At 38.7% G+C, this 25,568-nt stretch overlaps 4 protein-coding genes across 6 annotated transcripts in view; 2 read left to right on the top strand and 2 right to left on the bottom strand.

The window, feature by feature from the left end:
- The first annotated feature begins 1,030 nt into the window (after positions 1-1,030).
- Positions 1,031-5,617, top strand: LOC105143521 (CD63 antigen). Its single transcript, XM_011051903.2, has 5 exons — positions 1,031-1,239; positions 4,249-4,437; positions 4,529-4,699; positions 4,874-5,095; positions 5,271-5,617. The coding sequence occupies exons 1-5, from the start codon at positions 1,165-1,167 to the stop codon at positions 5,466-5,468; spliced, it is 855 nt and encodes a 284-aa protein (XP_011050205.1). The 5' UTR covers positions 1,031-1,164; the 3' UTR covers positions 5,469-5,617.
- A 404-nt stretch (positions 5,618-6,021) lies between these two features.
- On the bottom strand, positions 6,022-8,180 carry LOC105143520 (alpha-ketoglutarate-dependent dioxygenase alkB homolog 4). The gene is made up of 5 exons (XM_011051901.2): positions 7,960-8,180; positions 7,049-7,174; positions 6,849-6,941; positions 6,342-6,772; positions 6,022-6,258 (listed from the first exon to the last, which is right to left on the bottom strand). Exons 1-5 carry the CDS (start codon positions 8,176-8,178, stop codon positions 6,108-6,110), a joined length of 1,020 nt encoding a protein of 339 aa, XP_011050203.1. The 5' UTR covers positions 8,179-8,180; the 3' UTR covers positions 6,022-6,107.
- Positions 8,181-8,528: 348 nt separating this feature from the next.
- On the top strand, positions 8,529-10,492 carry PGRP-S3 (peptidoglycan recognition protein S3). Its single transcript, XM_011051899.2, has 4 exons — positions 8,529-8,655; positions 9,123-9,333; positions 9,710-9,828; positions 9,970-10,492. The coding sequence occupies exons 1-4, from the start codon at positions 8,601-8,603 to the stop codon at positions 10,152-10,154; spliced, it is 570 nt and encodes a 189-aa protein (XP_011050201.1). The 5' UTR covers positions 8,529-8,600; the 3' UTR covers positions 10,155-10,492.
- A 203-nt stretch (positions 10,493-10,695) lies between these two features.
- LOC105143518 (uncharacterized) overlaps positions 10,696-25,568 on the bottom strand; it is a 95,095-nt gene continuing 80,222 nt past the window's right edge. For 2 of the 3 annotated variants that reach the window (XM_011051896.2, XM_011051897.2), the window contains exons 8-13: positions 16,263-25,542; positions 16,036-16,152; positions 15,783-15,896; positions 14,848-15,597; positions 14,482-14,640; positions 10,696-14,153 (exon numbers count right to left, since the gene is read on the bottom strand). In XM_011051896.2, the coding sequence (XP_011050198.2) occupies positions 14,025-14,153; positions 14,482-14,640; positions 14,848-15,597; positions 15,783-15,896; positions 16,036-16,152; positions 16,263-25,542 (10,549 nt within the window). In that variant the 3' untranslated portion in view covers positions 10,696-14,024. The remainder of the gene's footprint in view (positions 14,154-14,481; positions 14,641-14,847; positions 15,598-15,782; positions 15,897-16,035; positions 16,153-16,262; positions 25,543-25,568) is intronic. The other variant, XM_011051898.2, reaches the window with a different exon arrangement.

Here is a 25,568-nt window from a genome sequence, read left to right as displayed (position 1 = left end):
GCGCATCAAACTACACACGTGCTATTCACGCACACACAACATACCGAGAGACATGGAATTAACTTAATTGGCACATGAGTCATTTTTCTCGCGTTGTTTTGCTCACGTGTAAACTTACGTAGCAACAAACACGAGAATGAAGTCTCTTTCCACGCTCATTAATTTTAAAATTTTGATTCGGTATATTCGATTGCATTAAATGTTATATTTTATATATATGTGTATGTATTATGTTTATGTATATAAGAGATATTAGGTGTTGGAATTAATTCGTAGCGTTTTACAAGTGATGGGAAGTACTTTCATTAATGTATTTTTTAATGCTCATGTGAAATAAATAACATTCTTTCATTAAAAACGCTACGAATTAATTCCAACACCTAATATATAAGTATACATTATATATGTATATATTTTTTTAAGTGGACGAGCTTAAGCCGTGGCTCCATGTCTAATTAAAACATTCCGTACAGATTCCGTTAAAAATATTGCATATATTGGGTCATCTAAAAAGTATCCGCGGTTTTTTGTCACTAGATGTGTATTGATGATCATATATCTAGTGACAAAGTACCGCGGATACTTTTACAATACATAATGTACGTATTCCCAGTAAACGCAAAGTTACGTGTAACGTGTGTTATATTACAGTTATATTGTTAAATGGGAAATCACAACTAACAGGTACGTTATTTGTAACTTTCGTGTTTACGCTGGGATATGAATATATACGACTTATATATATATATATATATATATATATATATATATATATATATATCGAAAATATTCGAATACTCATTGGTGCGTCATAATGCTACAGGTATATCGCTTTGTCATGTTTTTCTTCACGCTATCGCGAAAACTTCCTTATTTCCTCCCACTCTTCCTCTTCTCTCTCTCTCTCTTTCTTTCTCTGTCTCTCTTTCTTCTCTTCGTCAGACTCCGTGTACTAAACAAAAACCCCAACGCTAGCATTGGTATCGCACAAGCTGTTGCCGTGCGCGATCGTGCGTTTTCGCGACTCGTTATCGGCCAGTAGATAACGCTGCAGACCGACGCTTCAACGTTGGCATTGGCAATCGGTGTGTTAACTGGAAGTGTTGAAGGTGCGCGATACCGCTCGCTGTGCATCTGCGCCCGGAGGAGCCAACGCGAGGCAAAATGGCGGCCACGCACCTAGACGTCGGCCTCCGCTGTATCAAGTACCTGCTGTGCGCGGTCAACTCTCTCTTCGTGGTCTGTACTATAATGCGAACGGTTTATCGTCTCGCGGAATATAATCCCTTTCGTCAAATTCATCTCGCTCCACAATTCTCGCATTCTCGCGTCGAGGAACAATCGCGCGACAAGACCTCACGCTCGACTGTCAACGACGCTCTCCGTCTCGACTCTACGCGTTCGATCGAAACATAGGGGAAAAAATAAAAAAAATACTGTTGACTTTTCGTGACTCGAGGAATCTCGTTGAGAATTTCGAAAGACGCGAAATGAGACCGAGGACTCGTCACGAGGCAAGGCGTTGTCGCGTGAGTCCGTCGAAAGATATGTATATTGTTGGAGTACGAGATAACGTCCGTGCATTATGACTCTTCAAATACGCACAAAGTCATCGCCAATGACTCTGCGACGAATCGCACGTTATCGAGGTTCATCGGAAAATGTATTATTGCAACACAAGCCCGATTAGGTGCAATTGCGCGTCATCGTAGGCCAAGTGTCCTCACCTAGACCGTGCCGTACACTCATCCATAATTATCGATTGCTATTATATACCGACCGTATAGACGATGTCTGAACGTAAAACAGAAGGCTTCGATCTCTACGATGAAAAATGCTTTCAATTGCTAACATTTTGACAATCATCGAAGAGTCGTACACGCACTTGTCAAATTAAGATGAAATTTATCCATAAAGGATAAATCTTCTATCCTTAAAATTTTTTATCTATGTAATATACATTATAGTATGTATTTATATAATATATTATATATGTATAAATATATTATACATTATATACGTATATAATATATTTATAAATTTATAGAAAACGCAAATCGTTTATCGGTATTAATTATCACACGGTTATCAATTTTCTTCGAGATATTCGTCATCGATGTCTGCTAGCAGATATTCTGATAACGTGAATAACAATTAATATCGAGGTAAAGAATGACTCAAATATTCATTTTTCGCATATACGTGGCAAGTAGTTCGCATATCCTTGCGTTCGCAGCAAAATTTAAAAATGAATATTAATATTATTATAAGATTGCAGTTTAATAACATTTAGATTATTCGAAATTATAATAGCCCCATCGGTATCGATTAAACCGATTTTCGATATAAACAGACTGGAGATGACGTATCAGATTATTTATGTCATGCGTGGAAGTAAAAAAATATTTATAAAAAACGATGCCGTGTTGAAATAAAATAACGTGAATGATACGAAGGGCGAGTATCCCCTATCGATGTTTATTATGTCCTTTGTTCTGTCGGCTTACGAAGAAAGCGATGTGGGCCATGAAGTTCGAGTTTCATTGTTAGAGAGAAGCACTTTTGAACTGTGGTCGATATTACATAGACAAGGCTATGCACTGCTGAATTATTAGGAATGGATGAACCTGTACAGCTGTACAACCCGATTAGCACTGTACATATATCTCTTTCTCAATTAAACAAAGAAGTAATAATAAGAACAATGTTTCTTTCACGATGTTATTGCAAAGTGTACAGATAATAAATAGTGACTGAAGATTATTGCAAATAAATCAGTTTGATGCTCGTCAGAAATGTATTGCCTTGGCATATAGAAACACTTATAATTTATCAGACTTATGCAAATTTCTAGTCTCTTGCTGTATGTGAAAGAAAACATGCAAAAGGCAGTAATTTTCCAGCAAGACCTTGCCTCGACCTTGACATCCGAAATCTCGAATTGACGATATAAAAATCATTCTGTTGTTCTCAAACAGATAAAACGCAAACAGGAAAACATATTTCAAATATCCTACGTTGTAACACGTCTACCTATAGGATTTTGTGATCACTCTTATCGGTATAGATAAATTTATCTTCATAATCAATGATGTCGGGACATATATGATTTTAACAAAGTACTTTAGACTTTAGCATATGAGTATGGAACGAAAAATTTTAAAATCACGCAGATCGATGCAAGTGTAACGATTGATCGTAAAGAAGATCTTGTTTGATCTTTGTTTTCATTGTAGCCGACAGGAGCAAAAATAAATTCCACAATATATCGTTTATTGATAGATCATCGATATCTTATCCGAAGTATTTACTTAAAAATTAAGTTGTAAAAAAGCCGCTCTTATCTTAATACGTTATATATTTCTCAACAACCTGTGGAAATATATTTGGAACGATTTCATATTTTATTTTGGTTCTTCATTGAGAATAAGGTAAACTCACACGTATAAGGATCACAAGAGAGCGGCTTATCGTAGGAAATTATACGGCCCGCTTTGTAAAATAAATAGAGACCGATGGCAACTATGTGTACATAGTGATATGCTTCACAAAAGTGTCGTACCCTCTTTCCAATCTAAAAAGTTTACATTTGAGCGAGGACGCATGTATTATATAACTAATGTTAGAGAAACCACGTATTACGGAAATGATCGAAACCTTATACTTTATGTACAATGAACATATATTATGTTCAGTATATTACATGTTCACAGATTATATGCGATGCTGCATATTTAAATTGAACAGCTATAAGCAGAAATAATAATACATATATAGGTTGCTAAAAATCACGGAATATTACAATAAAAATATGGAAATGAGGAAAAGATTATAAACATATTAAAATTGTTTTAAGAAATTAAAAGAAATAAGAGAATTAAATCTTCATAGATAGTAACGTAAATAACAAATACCTTATTTCAAGCTTAATGTTATTTAAATATTCTAATATAATCCTTCTAATATAGCCCTAATTAACATACTTAGTTTCTAGATGATGTGTTTTGTCTAATTAAAATGTAAAAAATATCTAATCATATTTTTGCTTAGAAAAGACTTTATCGACTTTAAATTTCCGTCGAATAATCCTTAGATGAAATTTGTATATGCTTCAGCATTCTATAGTTTATTAACAATTGTTTAATATATCAGAGGAGCGAAGATTTTTTGTAAAAATTAATGATATAATGAAAACAATAGTTAATTGCGATTAATATAATATATAATAAAATTATCCTTTTATTACAGTTGACGGGGGTTATGATAATATCGGTCGGTACGACGATCTATGCTGTTTATGAGAACTTTTCGCATTTTCTGGATACAAGCTATTTTTCACCAGCCACCGTCTTAATCGTGGTTGGAATACTCGTCTTCATAATTGCTTTTATGGGATGTTGCGGCGCACTCAGGGAAAGCACCTGTATGGTTCTTGTGGTAAGCAACAACCGAATATCGTATTTCTCTATCGTATTTTTCTTTCAAATATCCTCTTTCCGATATGCGTATTACATTTATGTACTTCTAGTTTGCATTCTTGCTGTCTGTTGTTTTGATAATGGAACTCGCCGCCGCTGTTGCTGCATATGCCTTGCAAGACGGTATCAAGGATCTTTTGGCTGAAAATATCAAGATGACGATGCATCAATACGAAAAGAACGAAGAAGCCAAGTTCGCAATTGATTTTATGCAATCTAGAGTAAGATAATTGATCGTTCTATGGATAAAAAAATCCATTCACATAATTGACATTAATCACACCCTACATAACATTGAATTGGAAATAACATAACGTTTTTGAGATATAATGATTATTTACAAGGAAAGAGATATTTTAAAAAATAATTGATTTTATTTTTTTCTTATTTTACAGTTACGTTGTTGCGGATATAACAGCTACCTGGATTGGAACTATATACCGTTTAATAATACGCATATAGATGTACCTGACTCTTGCTGCGCATATCTAGTGAATGAGCTTTCAGATCGCTGTTATGGGAAATTTCAGGACGGCTGTATCAGCCGCCTTTCTGTTATTGTTCACCGTAGTGCACTATACATCGGCACAGGAGCTGTAGCGATCGCCCTTATTCAGGTTAGATTAAGTTTTTTTTTCAACGTAATTCTAATCCCACTTCTCATACGTCAAAATTGATTTTAACGCGAAATCGCTGATACTATCAAGAAGTACCTGCAGGATAAACTATAATTCTGAAGAGTAATTTATCTAAATAAATGATAAATCTACATAATTGTTTCTCTCTTTTCAGTTAACGGGAATTATGTTCGCGTGTATGCTTGGCCGAGCTATCAGGCGTCAAAAGACAGAAAGAGAGAGGCGTCGTTGGGAATTACGAGAGAATCTAGTGAATGGTTACGAACCATTGGGAAAATCGGATCCCATAACTACGTTTCCCATAGTGTACATGGCGCCAGACTATCCACTGAAAGGCGATCAAAAATGTTAATATTTAATCAGGAATGTTAATATTTTGATGTAAAAATCGAATAACTGTATAAAACCGTATTTTTTTATGTTTCCCGGGTTTACAAAGAAATTTGCAAAAATTGAGTAATGAGAGAAATAGAGATACTATTTTTTTAACAAAATATAAAAGCTTGTGAGAATATTTATTCTTGGTTACGTTTACTTTTATGAACTCAGCGAATGACCGTCGGACAGCACAAAAGAAAAATAGTACTTACTACCAAATAATTATCTGATTTATAATATATAGTTTAATATATTTTCTTAGTAAATATATATATATATATATATATATATATAATAATACACATTATGAACAGTCTGATTGTTTGCTTTAAATAATTTGCATTTTAATAATTAAATATTTTGACATTTAAATTCAAATTTTATATAATAAATAAATAATATAATATCTCATTAAGATTATTCACAAATATTGACAAAAAAGCATTATTTAAAGATATTATATACAAATTATTATAAGAGATGTGTTACTGTTGTACATTCTTAATGTACTCTAAGAATAAAATGACTTTATTAAAATTTACATTTATTATGTTAAATAATACATCAATTTTTTTTATAAACAAATGTAATAATTTAAATTTGTTTATTAATATCACCAGAAGAGTGAAGCTTGCCTCAAAATTTCAGAAGTTTCCTTTTGATGTTGTCCATTTTTAAGATACGGAGGCGTCAGTTCACGGTATGCGAGGCAGACGCGTCTTGATGTGACGTCTTGTCGAAGCACAGCATGTTCCCATTTGTATCTGTCAAATAAAAATCATGTATATAATAACTATTAATACCATGGAATATACTTTTGTTTTTAGTATTTAATTGGACATTATACCTTGCTGGACCATATAAAACCATGAGTGATCTAGCGGGCATCGGCAATCGTACCACTATGTTATCATCAATACCTAAAGAATGTGTATCATCATATATGTCTTTCTTTAGGATGAAATCATAATTTGAAACGTAGTCTAAATTGTATCGCGTTATCGGACCACGATAAGGAGTCATAGTCAAAACAGAATCACCGAGAACGTTCACAGTTATTATGCGTTCTCCCCAAATCCAGCAATCATCCACGTGGGAATCTATAGAGGCACCTCGTTCGGGATTATATTCAAGCGTACACTGTTCGACAGTTTCAAAACCATGTAACAATGATATTTCCTCAAATTTCTTTTGTACAAACTGCGTTGTTTTGGGAAAACCATTAAACGATCCTAATTGTAATTTCCGCTTTTTGAAGTTACATTTTGGTCCAAAATTCTATAAATTAAAACGTTTTAATTTAAAATACGTAAAGATATATGTATATTTGTCTAAATGCTTTGGAGATATAAACCTGTTTTCTTCTACCGCTTTGTGAAGGTTGCCAAGGAAGATCATCAAGCGCTTTCATGAGCTCTTCAGCCTCATCTTCCTTTAAGAAATCTAGCTGGAACATATATTTTATATACGTATATATAATATTAATTAATTATAAAACATATTATAAATACTATATATATATATATATATATATACATATATATATGTATGTACCTTGATATAAACACCAGGATAATTAATCAAGTTTCCACTATGATTAGGATGTTTCTTGTATTCGTCTATATCCCATCCAGATAATAATTTATTACAATATGGACAATAAATGTAACTTTTGCTTTTCTGTAAAATTGTATATAAATACATTATAAAATAAAAAAGAAGGTAATAAATAATTACATATTTTAGAAAATTTTTATAATTCTATAGTTTTTGAATTTCTATAAAAGAATTTTTTTCATTTCAATCTATATTGTAAAAAATTTATGTTCTCTAAGATATGGATATTAATGCAGAATAAAATAAGGAAAATGTATGTCTCATCTTTTCAAAACAAATAACTGGTTTTACTAGTATTTTAACTAGCTAAGAGCACAGATTCAAGACTAATACAACAGGAGATACCAGAAAGACAACAACTAGTGAAATTCTCAGATATATAAATGTCTTTTCAGAAAAGATCATTTTTACGTGAGAGATAGCAAAAAAATATTTTATGGATTCAATACTTATTAGGAATTACTTTGTTTTTGGAAAATATTGTTTTATTTTAAATTAAAATACATTAAAGCCTTCAACAAAATATTTTTATAATGAGAATTGTAATAAGGATTTTTTTGATAAAGCAAGTGATCGCAAAATAGAAATATTATATTTTGTCCATAAGCGCTAATTAAATTATCTCTAACTAATATATCAATTAATATATATCATATAATCAAGAGTCATCAAAGATATATATATAAAAGAAAAATTATCAGGGGAGTTCATGGAATTCATGTACTTTGTTATGATTAAGTAGTTTGCAATTTTATGTTTGCAATTTTCGAAAAAAGAAATATTACGATTAATCGCGGGAAATTCCAATGTCACGCTTATCAGATAGGTTAGGGTGCTTCGTATTCTACCTGTAACTCATTTTTCAGGTTCGGTTTCGAAATTTCATATTCGGTCTCGCAAATCAAACAAGAACGTATCCCTTTGCAACCGCAGGGTCGAACGGTCTCCATTACGTTCCCTTTCCTTTTCGAGAAATATGCAGAAACACTGGCAAAATCACAATATGATGAAACGCTTGTGAACGCATGCGAACTGCAAACTTGACAAAAATCAATTCTTGAAAGCATGACAAATTATCTTCAATCGATATATCGATTGAATGAATATTATGTTTTTCAATAATAAATCTCAATTCAAGACAAAATCGCTCTTAATTATTATTAATTATAATTATAATTTTTAAAGTAGAGGAAGAGAGATTTATTTAATAAAGATTGTTAATATGATTATCAATAAATATTATAATTTTATTCGTTTATTATAATAAGTAACAAATTCATATTTTAATTTTTCTATTTCGGTCGCTTCTCCTTGCTGCAATTGAAAAATGCAAAAAAAATGCAAAAAAAAAATTGAAAAACCCGAGAAATTATCATTATTTAGTCGATTCTCATTATCATTTCGCCGCAGGTCACACCCCGAGATACTGATAGCGTTATATTCCAATGTTTCGACATTTCCTCATCAGTTACACATCGTTGCTGTGAAGATGATATCGAGAATCTGCTTCGTACTTTTGCTGGCACTCCCTGCCAGTTTTGCTAGTAAGTATCTTTCTAAATTCTTCTTCGATTGTTGTTTATCACTTTATGAAATTCTTTGAAATTCTTTCTTTGTTTTTTCTTATTATTAATTATTATATAATTACTTTTCCAAAATAAACCGAGTTATATAAATATACAAAGGACGTGAAAGATACTGCTACATAAAAAAGTTAATCTTTTCCTAAATTAATTATTTTTTTATTTTCTTGTGAATAGAAAAGTAAAAAAATTTTATTAACATCTGAAGAAATTAAATTATTTTTTTAAGATTTCCCTTCTTTAGCAAAAAAAAATCATGTGTCTTTAATATTATAATTAAAATAATTAAATATTGGGTCATCTAAAAAGTATCCGTGGTTTTTTGTCACTAGATGGTGTTGATGGTCAACTATTTTTTATTTAGCACACTATTTTTTAGATGACTCAACAGTTAATTAATTATAATTATTTTTCATTGAATATTTTAGCAAAGGTCAAGTGTCCAAATATCATCAAAAGAAGTCAATGGAGCAGTACTCCTCCTGGAGAAGTTAATTATTTAATAGTACCGATACCTTATGTGATAATACATCACACAGTCACTGCCGAATGTGATACGCGAAGTAGTTGTTCAAGTAGAGTCGACAGCATTCGCAGTTTTCATATGGACACAAATGGTTGGGACGATATTGGTTATTCGTAAGCTATAACATTATCTTCATTATGATTATATGAATCACTTGGATACGAATCATACTAAATAAATCAAGTAGTTATCACTTTATTTTTCATTCTTAGATGCTAATAACTTATTGATTATTCTAATTTCGGCGAAACAATCTTAATAAAAAAAATATTTCTTTTTAAAACGCTTATAATTTATTTTAAATATTTTTATATTTAAGCAGCCTGTTTAGTTGCATATAAATTCATTATATTGTATTAAAGTATAAATAAATGTTTTGTGTACTTGCTTCATAAAATACCGTTTATTTTATATTTATATATGTATGTTGGATGACAGAGACATATGAAGAAGATACTCACTTGATAATTATTGCTTTCGTTTTTAAAGTTTCTTGATCGGCGGTGATGGAAACGTATACGAGGGATGCGGATGGACACACGAAGGGGCTCATACGTACGGATATAATAAAAAATCTATCGGTATAGCTTTTATTGGGAATTTTGAGCGTAAGTGTTATCGCAATAAATGGTATGAAACGTGTCTATCACTAGTCTATCACTAATCCTACCGTCTCATCAGCGAGATTATATCAGTATATATTCTTTTGCTACTGTAAATTATTCTATTCTGACAATATTTTTTTTCAGGAAAAGAAGTTAACCAGACAATGGTAGATGTTGCACATCAATTAATCAAATGTGGAAAATCCCAACGTATCCTTCGAAACAATGTACGTGTGCTCGGTGGACGACAAGTAATTTCATCAGCCAGTCCTGGAAATTATCTCTACACGAAAATTCAAGATTGGCCTGAATGGAGTAGCGATCCTTAGACGAGTGTTTCGAAAGTACTCGATCAGATCGAAGTACCCAAGTTTCATAACGGAGACAAAATATATTCTTAATTGTTTAATCTGTAAACTATAACATAAGTCGTAATATCCATTCTTCTATAACAGAGTTTCAGTTTTTTTAAACAAGATTTGTAAGGTAACTTTAAGCTATTCTTGTCGCAGGGCTGATTTATATTAATCCGTGTCTCGTTCGATAGGATTATGTAGAACAAGCTGAAGCTTTCTATCACTGTCTTATCAAGCAACTCATTAGCAAAATTAACAAAAAGTATGACAAATGTAAGACCGTAAGAAATATACGTCAATATTCGAGGTAATAGTTTGTGTTTTATTATATTACCTTTCTAGCGAGAAGTCCAGCTCCTGATCTAATATAAAAAGAAAGTTCTTAACATACGTTTTTTTAACGCATTAACATTTCAGAAGAACGCATGTAGACGGCGCGGAAATAAATCGTGGAGATTGTGACGAATTTAGGAGATGGAACGGTGTGTCGCAACGTATATCAATACTATTCAAGTTTCATTCTTTTTTTTTTTCGATTATTAGGAGATCACGTAATTACTAATATACAAATGATACATTATCACCGAGAGTTCTCTTACACAGAATAAATATATTGCGCATATTAGCGGGTTTTTCAAGAATGACGCAATCGAGCCGTGCTTAAGTTTTTTTTCTTTTTAATCATAGTTATTATTATCGTTAATATCCATATAATTATCAATAACTACAGTAAAACACAAAACAAAAAAGGATATAGTGATATCTGTACATTCTCCTTAAATGATTAACGTAAACATTTTTTTTGTATACCTTGTAGCCTACAAATAGGAAGAAACTAAATCATAATATTCACAGATATTTTACAAGATAGACGAGGCCCGCCGACCTGCGCACGCGTCGCGTAACAATGGCACAGGAAAACATGTAATCCTGCACCTACATACTATATGACTGGCTGAAGAAAAAGTGAAGGGGAAAACACAGCGCTTTCGTGAAAATAAACGAGATGTCACGCGATACGTGCGCACGTTCGTGCCTTATGTACTTATTCATAGCTATAATATATACGCGTTTTCTTGTTTTTTTATCACCTTGCTCGCTCAATTATACCTCTACACTGTACATATCCACAACGCATCTTTTACACTGTACATGCACACGCTCCGCGAGTATCCGCGCTGCCTTAAAGTAATTGTAAATCGCAGGGATGGACGGAACGATGATAATTACGACGCAGTTCATCGCTATAAATAAAATTAATGGATTCATCGAATCGTCAGTCGTTTCTAAAATTAATAGCAGAACGATGAGATAAGTATATAAAATAAACGATCATGTTTCTTGCTCTAATCTTGCATTTATATCTGCAATTTTCATAAACAATATACTATAATTGTATGCACTAGAGCTATAAATGTCCAGATAATGTAACATCCGAATTATTTGAAATAATTAATCTGTTTATCCTTAAAATCCAGATTCGCATTATCTAGATTTTGGTATTCAAAAAAGCTGATCACTTCAAAACTGCTCTCGAATAAATCAAATTTGAGTAATCAAATAATTCAGTAGATTAAGTATCTGGAATCAAAAGATATCAGCAAATATCGAATCGTATTTATAACTTTACTACGCACCGTTTTCTAATAAAATGTTAAAAAAAAGATTAAAGATTTTTTGCTAAAGAAAGATGAAATGTTTTAGATAAAGATATTCACGATTTGTAAAGTATCCTCGCAATTTAGAATTAGAAACGGATGTGCATTTCGTCCATCCCTGATACTTTTGCATGAAGATTACTCTCTAGAGGCATGCGCCCTACGCGCAGCAGCATAATATCGTAAATAGATATAAGTTTCTTAATTTACTTAAAATGTTTTTTGACGGCTTGGTGTGATATAGTGTAATCTCTGGTCTATACACATAAGCGCATTTATTATCTTGGACACGAATGCTAAAGAGTCTATGAGTCGTCGTACGACGGAATCGAGGGATGGGGTGTAAAGATAGGTGTACACTGCACGTGCAAACGAACAATGAAACGAACGAACAACGATCGTGAATTGAACACCGTTAACGTTCTACTCGCATTCGCTGTTCATTTCGTTGTTCGTTCTGCTCGGGTATATCTACCTCTTGTAGGATGGAAGTGTGTATGGGGCGTCAGTGGTCAATGAGATCGGTCATACTATTTCTCTCAGTATGACAAATAAGCCCCATTTGTTCTTAAATGTGCAGATTGGTATGCCCTAGCTAGCCTGCTGTAATAACGTTAATAATAATTAATAGCAGCGGTAATAGTAGTGATAGAATAGTAGTAGTAGTAGTAGTAAGTAGTAGTAGTGGTAATAGTATAGTGGTAATAATAGTAATAGCAGAGTGGTATAATATAGTACTTTTAATAATAATAATAATATTAATAATAATTATAATAATAACAGTAATAAGAATGGGTAATGATCAGTATTACCAGAGCCATTTATTGAAATAAATTAAATGTGAAATACGATTCTCATAAATGAGAAGATCGATTCATCATTTAATTTATTTTATTCGTTATGTATCCCTCCTCCCTCCCAATTTTCCATTTCTTTATGTACGTGTATGTACATATTTATATGTGTGAGTGTGTGTATTAGAATTATACCGACACTGGCAACACTGGAAACACTGGTGATAATAGTAATCATAATAATCATAATGATAAAGAATAAGTAGTAACGTTAAAAATCTTTTTATAAGACGTATGACGCTAAGAGAGTATGCTAAGAGTAATAATAATTCACAAATTCGCATCCTGCTTCGAGTAATTATGATACATACGCAAATGGATAGATCTACAAATAGATCGGAAATCCTACTCGGGGTAGCCCAACTTTTCTCGTTTCTCTGTGCTAGATGTCTAACATTGTAATTTACATTCTAACGACACGACCGACGGCGGCAGCAGCAACGGGCAGCAGCAAACTATCAATTACAGTAATATAATACATAATTATTTATATAGAGCAGTATTATACAAAAACACATCACATACCGCGCGGACCATTAGTCGGGCATCCCCTTATATGTTTTTACTTTTTTGTCACCTTATTCTTTTCTCCTTTATACGCAATTATATTATCGTTAAATACTTAAAATCACAGTAGTTATGCCCTCGGTGGCTCGCTTATATAATTTACACAATTTATCATTAATGCCTAAATCTCGCTTAAAATAACTCATGTGTAATAGTGACGAGTGTACGTTAAGGTTCTCCTATTCGTTATTATGCTTCGCAGTCCACTTGTCCATCTAGAGCAACGAATTATTATTGTTCCCTCTACGGGAAGGACGAGCGTAAGTAAGCGGGCGTCGCGTGACGAATGTCGAAGGTCTTGTCTTGAGGGCTGGGGTTGTGCCTGACTCGCTTGTCAGAAAGACCAAGAGTGACGTCGGTCGATCCCACAAACGTTGTCAATGATTGACGCGAGTCACAAGCTGTTCGAAGGAAAAGAGAAGGAAAAAAGGGACAAGAGAACGAAACGAGCTTGCCCGCGCGAAATTCATCGAAGAGAGGCACGCACGATGATAACCAGGTGCTAACCTCGCTTCACTGCACAACCTCGTGCCTCGCTTTTTAGGCCTACGATCTAAAGATCGGCTTACCGCCGGGTTCCGTTTGATTGTCACTGATACAACTCCTAACAAGGAGTTCTTCCTCTTGAATGCATCTCTCTGTTTGTCGCACAACAATGTGTGTCAGACGGACACTCCAGGCTTCATACCACGTGCGAAGCGTCCTACGGTGCGCGAAGGCGAGAGATATAGTCAGATTATAATCCAGTAGATCGCTGATTGGCCTCAAACCGTGGCGATGACAATTAATAAGTGAGCAATTTTTGCAACTCGGTGATGTAGATCCGGTGCTATTCTTGCCAAAGTTTCATGCGCGAAATCACAAGATGGGAAAATGTGAACTACATACGCCGCCTAAAATAATAAATTAATTTGTAACATTAAATTTTGATCGCGCACTGCCATTAAAACCGAACAAATAATTAAAAGACAAAGCGATACGAAGAAAATAAAATAATTGATATATTAGGTGTAGTAAAAAGAAATCCATTATTTTTCCAATAGATGGCTTTAGCTCGTCTACGAGTAATACAGATTAAAGCCATCTATTGTAAAAAATAATGGATTTCTTTTTACTACACCTAATAATAAAACTTTCAAACTTGATAAAAGACTTGAATCTTATAATAATAAAATTTTCATCATGCGAAATATATATACACACATAACAATTTTACCATACCTGTTGTGACCCAGGTGCAGCAATATTTACAATTCCAGCAGCTTGCTTTTGCTGAAGATACATAATGAATCCTGCTTGAAGATTTTTACTTTGTTGCAATACATCTACTTCATCACGGCCGCAAGGTAGTGCCAATAACATGCAATGTTCATCTTCAGTCTGGAAGACATCAAATGACATTAAAAATTAGTTTATCTTATTTAAAATTTATTTGTGCAGCAAAGATCATCTTTTAGTATTTACAAAAAATCTATTGTCTATACAAAATGTTAAAATACAAATTATTTTTAAATACGAATAAATTTAGGATTTATAACATTGTATAATTCTAGTACTATAATCTAGTAAAGAGATTGTAATACATACCTGCATCTTTCTTGCTACGCCTTCAACTTGAGTTTGCTCCAATCTCATCCTTTGCGCTATTCTCAACGGTGGTGTAGAGCCATCGCTGTTACATGGAAGACTGTCTCTGGCTACTCTGGGATTGCCAAAGACAAAGTGCATCTGTACCGCTGCTTGATCGTTTTTGAGAGCTAATAAACCTTGCCACATAACCGGATGACGTTGGAGTAGCATTTGAAATGAATCCGCTTGCGGTGGCACCTGAGACGCATAAAGCGGCGGAGTAACGACCTGATGTTTCCTACATCTATCCGGTGTAGGAGCTCTACCTATTTCAGGTGGAGCCTCACTACCAGCTACAGGATATGGAGAACGCAAATGAGCGGGTGGTGGTTGTTCGTACCCGTAACCCGCTCTAGCATTAGCCGGTGCGCCAGATAATGATGGATTACTTCCCGTGTATTGTGATGGAGGGGGTGGTAACGGTCTCATTCCCCCGTATAAATGAGCAATTTGCGGACTGTCGGTAGTGCGATCCTGAGGCGTTCTTGTGCCTCGTCTCAATTCTAAAGGAGGACTATGACTGTCCTCTATACCAGGCTCGAGTTTCGGATCTAAAGGTACGTGCGGAGATCTTGTTCTTGGAATGTGATAAGTTATGCGAGGAGCCGTTAACGCTTCCTGTTGCGCGCGGAGATATTGATATTGGAACATTTGAGAATGCAAGTAGTGATCACGAACTAGTCCTCCGTAATGATTGACGACTTCACTCTGTAATAGAATTATTTCCATAATTATTTAAATCAAAATATTTTTATACCAATTCACTTAATAAATATGTAACAATATTTCTTAAAACTTCATGCAATCTGCCAAAATAATCAATAAAAGAAAGCCTTGCTTTTTCATGTAAGTCGCACAAATGTTTCATTAAAAGAATATTAGAAAGTAAGTACCTGTGAAGTATTAGCATGATGATGGGCAGGTGGAGGCAATGGAGGGCTCTGGGAACGATGCGGGGGGACAAGACCATACTGACCCCCTGGTGGAGTAGCACCCGTACTTCCATGCTAACCGAAACCAAACAGAGTTAGTTTAACGCCGTTTTAACGTATTCTGGAGTAATCTTATTATTTTCATCTCGAGTGCAAGATTTTTAAACACACGCGTGAATAAAATTGATGAAGAAAATTGAAATACAATACTTACCAGTGGAGGCTCGTACGTCGGCATCGGCACACTACGACTTTGCGGACTCGCAGTCGGCACCATAATACAACCAGACATTGGCACTTCCACCTTTTGCGGTTCCATTGGTCCAGTGGTCTGAAAGGAGTTTCCAAATATTAATCAGGGCTGATTTAAAACTTTTAGTCTATATTTCCTTCGAGTTTAAAATGTCTCAAGTATTTCCTGGATTACAAAAGCTTACGTACAGGAGCTTTCGGTGGTCGGACACTGTTCACAACAGATGAGATCTGAGGACTGACGAGATGTGGTTGCGTAGGTGAACTCGCTACTGTTCCAATCGGTGGAACCACAGCCTGTAGCAAGTGTGTTTTCGGATTGAGCGGATGGGGTTGTCCATTGATACCCTTTAGAGCGGTAGGCTGCGGTTGATGGATTCTTGATGGTGTCGGAGTACTAACGTTCACACTGGCAGGATGTATATTCATCGGCAGTTTTTGTGGCATGTTCACTATCGTCGATGTTTGTTGCTTAGCAGCTTGGAGAAGATGTTGCTTGGGATTAGGCGGTACTCCAGTATTGTTGAGCACAGGAGACATTGGTTGACCTTGCTTTCCATTCGTTGGAGTCAGTGGCGCTTGTTTCGCACGTGGGCTTAAGCTGGGCGACACGACTCTACCGGGTGGTATTTGCAAATTGAGACCCTGTACTGCTTGCGTAGATGGCTTGACAATGTTCTGTACTATCGTTTGGTTAGGTAGACTCGGAGCTACGGGTTTTGTGATAACTTGCTGTTGAGCTGATGTTACTAGCTTGCTGGCGTTCAACACGTGCGCCTTGAGGCTCGTAGGTTTTGTTTGCGAAGACGAGGTGGATATCGGTTGTGCCGTCGTAGTTGGTGCGGTCGTCGCAGTCACGGTAGTCACGATAGTCGTGCCTGTTGTCGAAGATTGTGCAACAGTAATCGAGGTGACTTGTACCGCCGGCGATTGTGGTTTCGTAATTACGCTAGTTTGCGGTTGGATTTGTTGCTGGGTTGGTGTCGGTTGACAAGATGCATGTTCTAAAACAGCTTCTTTCTTCGGCTCTGGTGGTACTACTAAGACAGAACCCTCGGAAACAAGTTTTGTTCGTGGTGCTTCGTTCGTCGGAGTCGCGCCAGGTAATACGCTGCTTCGAGGTTCGACAAGTGTTCTGTTGATAGTTTGCGTCTGACCAGACGACGTAGACACCGGAATATACTGGCCTTCCTCGGATTCTCTCATCGGTATCAACATTCCCGTAACTGGATCGATCAATGTCATCGGCTCGTGTGATACCGTCTTCAGCGGTACTGGTGTAACAGTTTGAATCGGTTCCTCTACTTTCGGACTTTCCGGCTGAATCAATTTCGGCTCTTCTTTGATCGGAGTCTCTTGCGGCGCTGCTGTTACTTCCTTCACCTTCTCCTCTCCACTGTCGTCATTATTCTCCGATGTTCGCCTCGCTGCTTTACGACTTCCCCTTGGTGATTTACGAAGTTCTGTCAGCGGCACGATGGGTTGCTGCGCTGTACTACGCGGAACATTGTTATGTCTAGTGCTTCGCCTAGTAGCATGTACATTTCCAGCATTACCGCTGATTAATCCTTTATTCGTGGGTGATCCGCGGACAACATCCTCGATGACATCGTCAACCGTGTTGCGGCTACCATCTCTTTCAGCCAATCTTCTAGATTTCCTCGTGTTGGCAGCGGGAGAAACAAACTCCTCCGGTGGCACCTCCTTGACCGCGGCCACGGGTGTCACTGGTTGCGCATTCGGTCCCGTTACGTTCGGCCCGGGAGATTTAATAGTGAGAATAAGTCGCGGACGACCTGCGTTGTCCTCTTCGCTGTCATCGTGGAATTCATAAACATCGGCTGGCAACTTATTCTTTTCAACATGATGTTTGCTACCTCTGGAACTTCTACCACCTCGCCGATGAGAGACAGCGCTTGCGGTTCTTCCACCTCGCCTGGTGGTAACCCCGCCGCGACTTCCGCGCCTACTCTTCGTTCTGCCGCGACGACTCCTCGTACACTCGTTTTCGCATGTTTCAACACTCTCGTCTTGATCGTCAGCCGAGACAAAGTTCTTTTTATTCTCACCCTCCGTCGACTCGGCGTCGAACCAATCCGACTCTTGCTTGCTGGTGTCATGCGAATCACTATTCATGCTTTCGTTGCCCTGTTGCGCTTCGTCATCACCATCGTTACCTTCACCATCGCATAAAGCGTCAACCTTCTTTATAACGCTTTCAATATTCACCTCTTTTGCGGACCAGTAATCGCTATCTTCCTTGCTATCGATTGGATCTTCTTTGGAATCAATAGTAAGAGGATCCGTGCTTGGTTCTTTTAATAGATCCTCTCCTGGCTCTTCATCTAATTCTGCTTCATCAGTTTCCTTTACAGCCTCCTCCTCTTTAATTTCATTTGTAGGTTCCAGTTTTATAGGAATTTCCGTTTCAAGTTTCGGTACAATCGTATCGACAGGTTCGATTTTAGGAATGCATGGTGCAATCTCCGTGTTAATCACTTCTTGTTTTTCTTGTTTCACATCTTCTTCTTTTATACAAAGCGGATTCAAAGGCATCTCAGATTCAGTTACGTTATACGTAGTTTCTTCCATCGTTTCTTCCTGTTCGACATCGGCTGGTTCCTTCTTTATCTCATCAATCGGTGTAGATTGTATAGGAGGTGTAAGTTGCATCGGTTGAGCAGTTTGGTTAATTTGCGCTTCGGCATCCAACTCTAATTGTTGTCCTTGGATTATATGTGGTTCTAAACATTCCGGTGTAGTTTGCTCATTCGCCGGTGGAGTTGACATAGAAGATACAGTGGATGGTATCACTCTGGTTATGATTGTCTGTGGCACTGTAGATACCAAAGGTATGTGAGACTTGACTACTTGACTTTGAGAGACAGGTGACTGCCTTTGACAAACAACAGGTGTTTGTGGAATGACGCACTTATCGCTGAGCACCGATGATGTCGTGTTCGGTGTTACTTGTTGGGGAACTATAGGTACCACCGTTTTTATCAATGGTTGATTCGAAGAAGAGACTGTTTGTGGGCCTAGAGAGTGCACAGATTTGTGAAGTAGATGACCGTGAGCCACGATCACAGGACTTGGCGTAGAAGAGCGAGGTACATGCGTAGTTAGAAGTTGAAGATTCGATACTTCCTGTTTTTGTCTTGGTGATAGCAGATTACTGTCTGTTGTAATGGGTACGGAAATTTGTTTCTGCGTTCTAGGTGACATCGTGTAACTGTCCGTGATGTAAGGTTTGCCAAATACTGGGCTGGATGTGCTAGCGTTAATTTCTATCTTCGCCGTTTCAGGTATATATGTAGGCGGTTGATTCGGCGAGGGAACCTTAGGAGAGGTGGACGCTTTGTTGGTTGGTTCTGGTATAACGGCGGGTGATAATTTCGGTTCATCTAATCTCTGAGGTTCGTTCGGATTTACGGGAAGTAGCGTCTCAATTACAGATTTGCCAGAGACATCGCGCGAGTTCTTGACCTGTATGCCGGATGCCAATGGTGGCACCGGCATGTAAGGCCGTGGTGGGATATTCACGGTCAATGGCGGTAAACCGCCGCGTGGATAGCCAGGTGCGGGTGCCACCATTCCAGAAGCATGCTGTATTACAGGCTGTTGAGTCGCCGCAGTCGAATAAATTTGCTGAACTGGCGTTTCCGGTCTATGGGCGGGGATAGGCACGCATACTGCAATCTTAGTAGGTGGTGGCGGTGACGGTTTTCTTTTTCCCACGTTGGGTACGTGTGGATTTAACGTAGGATTCCGTGACCATTGTCCATTAGGTGAAAGCGGTTGAGAAACGCGCGGTGATGATTGTGATGGTATCAAAGGAGGCATTCTTGATGGGACTAACGGCGGCAACGGTGTTGCATTGGAAGATGAAACTGTCGTGACGTTTTGCATTTTAGGAGAAGCTTGACGCATCGGTACCATTTGAGATTGTGGAGATACAGAGAGCCTTTGATACAGAGGTTGCACTGTGATTGGTGATGGTCGGGAACTTGGAACGGAGAGTGGTTTCGGTACGTCACTGATCGGTACGCTACAAGGAACTAGCATAGGCTGTTTATACTGAGGTGGTGGCGGTGACGCGGACGTTCTTTGCACCTGTGCTGTTCTCTCTGGACTGGTTACGTCAGTATCTGATTCGCTAGTTTTTAATTGATGGGATTTCACGGGTTCTCGTGCCTTATTGTGTTCGGTCAAACTCCAAGAATGAGCAATTACGGAAGGTGGTGGACTCTGTGGTTTCGTAACTGCGGGTGGTAATCGTACTTCGATTGATTTCTCAGGCGTAGTTAAAATGGGCGCCATAGCAGGTAACGTCTTCGTTGGAGATTTGTAGAACGATGGTATATCGGGTGTCTTTGGCGGTTGCGTGAGATCGACCGTCTCATAATTTGGATCTTCCTCCGTGTCCGTATCGATTTGGAGATCATGTTCGCTTTGTGGAGTATCTGGTTTCATATCCGCGTCGCCCTCTCCCGTTGAGGCGTTCAGACTCTCGACCGCTTGTTGCATCTCTTCAACGTCTTCTTGGGGCGCTTCGGCCGGTGTCCCAGCAACCCCGTCGGCTTCCGTTTCTTCCTCTTCGCCCTCATAAGAGAAGTCCTCCGTCGAAGCACCAAACGTTTCTTCGAGCAACGCGGCAACGGCATCCTCCGTTTCTTCTTGCGAAATTGCCACTCGTGGTTTATCCTCGTTTTGAGCCGGTGGTGTTGTTGATACAGGTACTTCCTGTTCCTCTCTACCGCTTCGCGATTGACAACTGTTATCCCTTTCTTCCGGTTCTGAGATACTTTTCACAGCATTTTCGTGAATTGTTTCGTCTATTTCTATTCCAAAACCGGGTATAAGCTTGTCCTTCTTCTTTTCCGACTTGGGAGTCTGGATGTTACTAGTTACAACTGGTGAAGTGATCGACGGCACGGTCGATACATTGGTGGTCACCTTAGGTATAGGACTTAATAATGCATGTGTTTCTCTAGACGTGGACAAATTGGGTGATATTGTCTTAGATACTAGTGGACTGCTCGCTCTCGGTGGACTAGGTTCGGCACCCAAATAAGGTAATTCACTGCTTTTTTCGTGATGATGGTGATGATGATGATGATGATGATGATAATCCTTTCGACTACGTTCCTCTTTCGACTTCTTCCGTTTCTTTTTCTTCTCTTTGACTTTTTCCGGTACTGTCGAAGGTGTGGACGGCTCGACGCTATCATTATCATCGGTAAATCGAAAGACATCATGATCATTAGGTTCGATCGTGCATGCGGGGGCGGTCTTCGGAGAGCTCGGTATACGCAAGAGTTTCGCCTCGATTTCTCGCCCGGCTTCAGCTAAATCAACACTGTTCTCATCTTCCGGCTGATGACGCCGTTTCTTTTCCGTTTTACGTCTCACTCTATCCATGTCGAGTGAACTACGACCACCGTCGCTGTCCGAAGCGTAAGCGCTATTCTCCGATGTCATACCAAATCTGTTAAAGAAGGTATTAGGTGGAGCATCGTCAACGTCATCCGACAGAGGTCCGAAGATATCCTCCATACGTTGAGAATCCCTCGCCTCTTGTCTGTTGAGCCTCTTTCGTCTTGCTTTAGCTTTATCTTCTCCGTTCCGATCACGTCTCTTCTCCTTTTTATTACGTTGCTTCTTATCGGCTCGCATTCTCTCCTCCGCGTTCTCCAATGTTGTTGTGACAATGGTCGTAGCAGCAGTGACAGTAGTTAATTCCGTGCCGTGATTTGGTCGGCAGTCTGCATTCGATGTGACATCAGCTTTATTCTTATGTTCTACATTCGGTTCGACCTTCAAATTGTCTTCACTCGAGATGCTATTCTTCTGACGTTTCTGTTTCTTCTTGTGTGACTTCTTTCGTGAATCCCTTTCGTGATTATTCACTACTATCGTGGGATGATTCGTACGGAAACCAATAGCGACTCGCTCGTCTTCATCGGACGTACGAGGCTCCTCCTTAATATTCGTATGCACGCTGTTAACGATAACATCTGAAGTTTCTAGCGGATTCTGCTTTTCTTCAGTATCGGCAAATCCGAGATCGACGTCGCTCTCGAGGAATCTCTCTGTCTTTACAGGTTTTCGGACCTTATTGTTGAATGGTTCCTCCTCTTCGCTTGTGTCTGAATGAATGCGAGATCGCGAGCCCTTTCTCGAGAGGGACTTGGTTCTCGTTGAATCCGATTCAGAAGTAGCCTCGTCCTCAGTCAGAGCTTTGCTGCTCACTGAATCTCCGTCCCAAGATGTACATTGCTTTTTCTCCTCCCGTCTAGCACGACTTTGCTTCAACTGGGAAAATTTATCCTTTAGACGTACCTGACGCTTCTCTTTTTCTAATTTTTGCATGTTTTTCGTTGAACGGGCTTTCACTTTGTCATACATGCTAATGTAAGCAGGTTCGTCATCGACAATATCGAAGATCGAATGTTTTTTAGGCTCGTCACTGTCTGTATCCGTGGCTGATGGATTTCTCGCCACCTGTATTTCGTGAGTAGAGAGAGGACCATCGTCCACATCGCTATGCGAATTTATTGTAGACTGTTGCTGTTGATGTTGCGCGTCTCTGTGATTTGTTCCCACAGAAGATTGCTCAGTCGATGGACTCGAATCGTTTCTTTTAGAAAGTTCCAATCTTGACAGAAATTCTTTATCGGATTCGTGTGAGACTCTTGGGCTACGCTCTCTCGACTCTTTCTCCGATCGATTCTTCTTGCTCCTTTGTTTTTCCTTGTTTCCGCTCTCCCTCGAATTGTTTTCCCGCGTCGATTCGCCATGCGTTCCGTCCCTACTATCTTGCGTTGTACTTTCCTTACTGTCACGACTCTCCCTGCTCTCTCGACTAGAACGATGCGAATCATTACGATGCTTGCGATCTTCGGATCTCCTGTTTTGCTTAGACCGGTCTTTGCTGTCTCGCCGATGATCCGAAAGTTTCACACGCTTAGCGTCTTCGTCTGTAGGGCAATCTTGCGACGAACATCTACGCTTGATCGGTACCGGTGCCGGAGTAACCTGATTCTGTGATTGCAGAGTAGAAGGATGTAGATGATTCTCAGTCGACTGCCGTCTGTTATCGTCACGTTCTCTCTTCTCTTTGTCCTTTTCTTCGCGATCTCTTCTCTTTTCGCGCTCGGCCTTCTCTTTCTCCCGCCTCTCTTGATCTTCGCGTTCCCGTCGCTTTTCTCTTTCATGTTTTTCCCTTTCGAGTTTCTCGAGCTTTTCTCGTTCTTCTTTTTCGCGTTTCTCCTTTTCTATCTTTTCTCGTTCTTCCTTCTCTTTTCGACGTTCACGTTCTAATCTCTCTTTTTCATCCCTTTCTCGTTTTCTTTCTCGTTCGAGACGTTCCTTCTCTTCTCTCCTTCTTTCTCGTTCTAACCTGTCTCGTTCTTCTTTTTCTCTTCTTTCTTGTTCTTCTCTTTCTTTTTTAAGGCGCTCTTTCTCTTGCTTTTCACGCTCCAAACGAATTTCCCGTTCTTTTCTTTCACGTTCCTCTCGTTCTCTCCTTTCGCGCTCTTCTCGTTCCTTCCGTTCTTGTCGTTCTTTCTCCTCTCGTTCTCTCCTTTCTCGTTCGATACGTTCCTTTTCTCGTCTCTCTTTTTCTTTAAGTTCATTCTCTTCCCTTTCCTTTCTCTCGCGTTCTCTTTCTTCCCGCTCTTTCCTATCTTTTTCCTGCCGTTCCTTATCTTGTCTTTCTTTTTCTCGCCTCTCTTCATCCTTTTCGCGTCTTTCACGTTCCTCCTTTTCTTTTTTCTCTTGTCGATCACGCTCTTCCTTATCCCTTCGCTCTTGTCTATCACGATCTTCTTTGTCTCTCCTTTCTTTCTCTTCTCGTTCTTTCCGTTCATACCTTAGTTCTTTGTTTTCCTTAATATCTCTATTATGATTATCCGTGTTGCCGATATCGGCAACACTTATGACATTTAAATTGTCATCCTTATCTTTGCGATTTCTTTCAATGTCGGCTTCTTCCTTTCGTGATCTTCTTTGACAATCTTTCCCTTTGTTATGTTTTGACTCTCTGCCATCCTTTCCGTCGCGAGAATCTCTGCTCTCTCGACTGCTACCGCTCGTTTCTTTCTTTAAACGAGAACGAGTCAAATCTGTGGAAGTTGTGGATAATGACGATGAAGAGGAAGAATTGGATGAGGATGTTATGGAAGACGGTGGAGCTATCGAACTGGTAGTAATCATGGAAGATACTGTGCCTGTTACGGACATCGTTGTTGTTGTTGTTGCTACCGTTGACGAGGTTGTCGCAACAGGTACCGCTGGTGTTATCGCAGTCGAGAAGGCATCTGTTGACGCTGCAGTCACCATGGGTGATGCGGTGGTCGCAGAGATGCTCAATCCCCGATGTGTCGAGGCTCCAAGAGTGTGAATGCTACCTATGCTACCATTGTTGCTTAGAAGACTACTGGCTGACGCTAAACCACTACCGTTGCCACTACTGGCTGCTGTTCCACTAATGAGACCGATTGGTAGAGAAACCGGTGGTAATTCAGGACTAACTGTCTTGATAGAAGTACCAGGTGTAATCGGCGTCGCCGGCGTTGGATGTATGCAGTTATGTTGCACTATCCGCGGATCGGTCTTCAACATCGACGGGGCCATCGAGGTCGTCGTCGCGGTCAAACTTGCGGACAATGACGTATTAATGCCGACTTGACTAACCGAAATACCGCTGGTCGGCTGTACCGGCGGATGACTAGGAAACGGATACTGCAGACAAACTTTGCTAGTACAGCCACTAGTGGTAAGACCAGCGGTACTCCCGATCATAGAACTAACGCCAATAACACCAGTAAATTCCCGCGGTTCGTACTTTTCACTGAAGTTCTCCAATCGCTTAGAGTCTTCATCGAATACGCTTCTTTTCGCGAGAACTGATTTCACTATATCGGAAGGTTGCACTTCATGGAGATCCATATCGAGCAGTTTATGCCGAAATCGGAATCTTTCTGAAGCACTCGCATCAAGTTTTGCCAGTGCATCACCGCCAGCAGCACTCAATGCTCTCGAACCAGACCACTTTTCGTACTTTTCATCCAGAGAGCGTATCCTCTCCTCCAGACTAGGGGATTGTGGCGCTGTCTCGCTATCGGAACTGGTTGGACTCGAGCTAGTATGTCTGGGAGGCGGTGAAGCCGGTGGTTGTGGAGCGGCACGAGGACTGGGCGCAGTAGACAAGCTGGCACATGGCGGACTAGCAACTTTGGCGAGGCTAGCACTGCTTGATCGAGTGCTGCTGCCATTGTTGTTGTTACTACTGCTTGTATTGTTGTTATTGTTCAACATTTGAGCCGCAAACCTTGGTAAAGGCAGCGACAATGGACCTTCGTGACTCCTTTCTCTAAATCGTCTTGGTTCGCTAGGTACTAAATTCTCCGGTCGCTCATCAACAAGAGGAGTACCTGGTCGAGATCCATCATGATGTTCGTGATGCCTGTAAAAAAATACGATTATTTTATT

The sequence above is a fragment of the Acromyrmex echinatior genome, chromosome 2 (genome assembly GCF_024713525.1).
Source record: "Acromyrmex echinatior isolate Ae372 chromosome 2, ASM2471352v2, whole genome shotgun sequence".
Lineage (NCBI taxonomy): Eukaryota > Metazoa > Arthropoda > Insecta > Hymenoptera > Formicidae > Acromyrmex > Acromyrmex echinatior.
The sequence above is the reverse complement of the archived record's forward strand: the minus strand, read 5'-3'. Positions and strand labels throughout refer to the sequence as shown.

What these genes read in the sequence shown, in the direction of transcription:
- LOC105143521 (XM_011051903.2), top strand. Translation starts at nt 1,165, where the DNA reads ATGGCGGCCACGCACCTAGACGTCGGCCTCCGCTGTATCAAGTACCTG. An exon ending in GCACCTGTATGGTTCTTGTG is followed by an intron (nt 4,438 to 4,528) that starts GTAAGCAACAAC and finishes ATGTACTTCTAG; the next exon opens with TTTGCATTCTTGCTGTCTGT. An exon ending in TAGCGATCGCCCTTATTCAG is followed by an intron (nt 5,096 to 5,270) that starts GTTAGATTAAGT and finishes CTCTCTTTTCAG; the next exon opens with TTAACGGGAATTATGTTCGC.
- LOC105143520 (XM_011051901.2), bottom strand. Translation starts at nt 8,178, where the DNA reads ATGCTTTCAAGAATTGATTTTTGTCAAGTTTGCAGTTCGCATGCGTTC. An exon ending in AAAGCGGTAGAAGAAAACAG is followed by an intron (nt 6,773 to 6,848) that starts GTTTATATCTCC and finishes TTTAATTTATAG; the next exon opens with AATTTTGGACCAAAATGTAA. An exon ending in GTTTTATATGGTCCAGCAAG is followed by an intron (nt 6,259 to 6,341) that starts GTATAATGTCCA and finishes TTTATTTGACAG; the next exon opens with ATACAAATGGGAACATGCTG.
- PGRP-S3 (XM_011051899.2), top strand. Translation starts at nt 8,601, where the DNA reads ATGATATCGAGAATCTGCTTCGTACTTTTGCTGGCACTCCCTGCCAGT. An exon ending in ACTCCCTGCCAGTTTTGCTA is followed by an intron (nt 8,656 to 9,122) that starts GTAAGTATCTTT and finishes TGAATATTTTAG; the next exon opens with CAAAGGTCAAGTGTCCAAAT. An exon ending in TTTTATTGGGAATTTTGAGC is followed by an intron (nt 9,829 to 9,969) that starts GTAAGTGTTATC and finishes ATTTTTTTTCAG; the next exon opens with GAAAAGAAGTTAACCAGACA.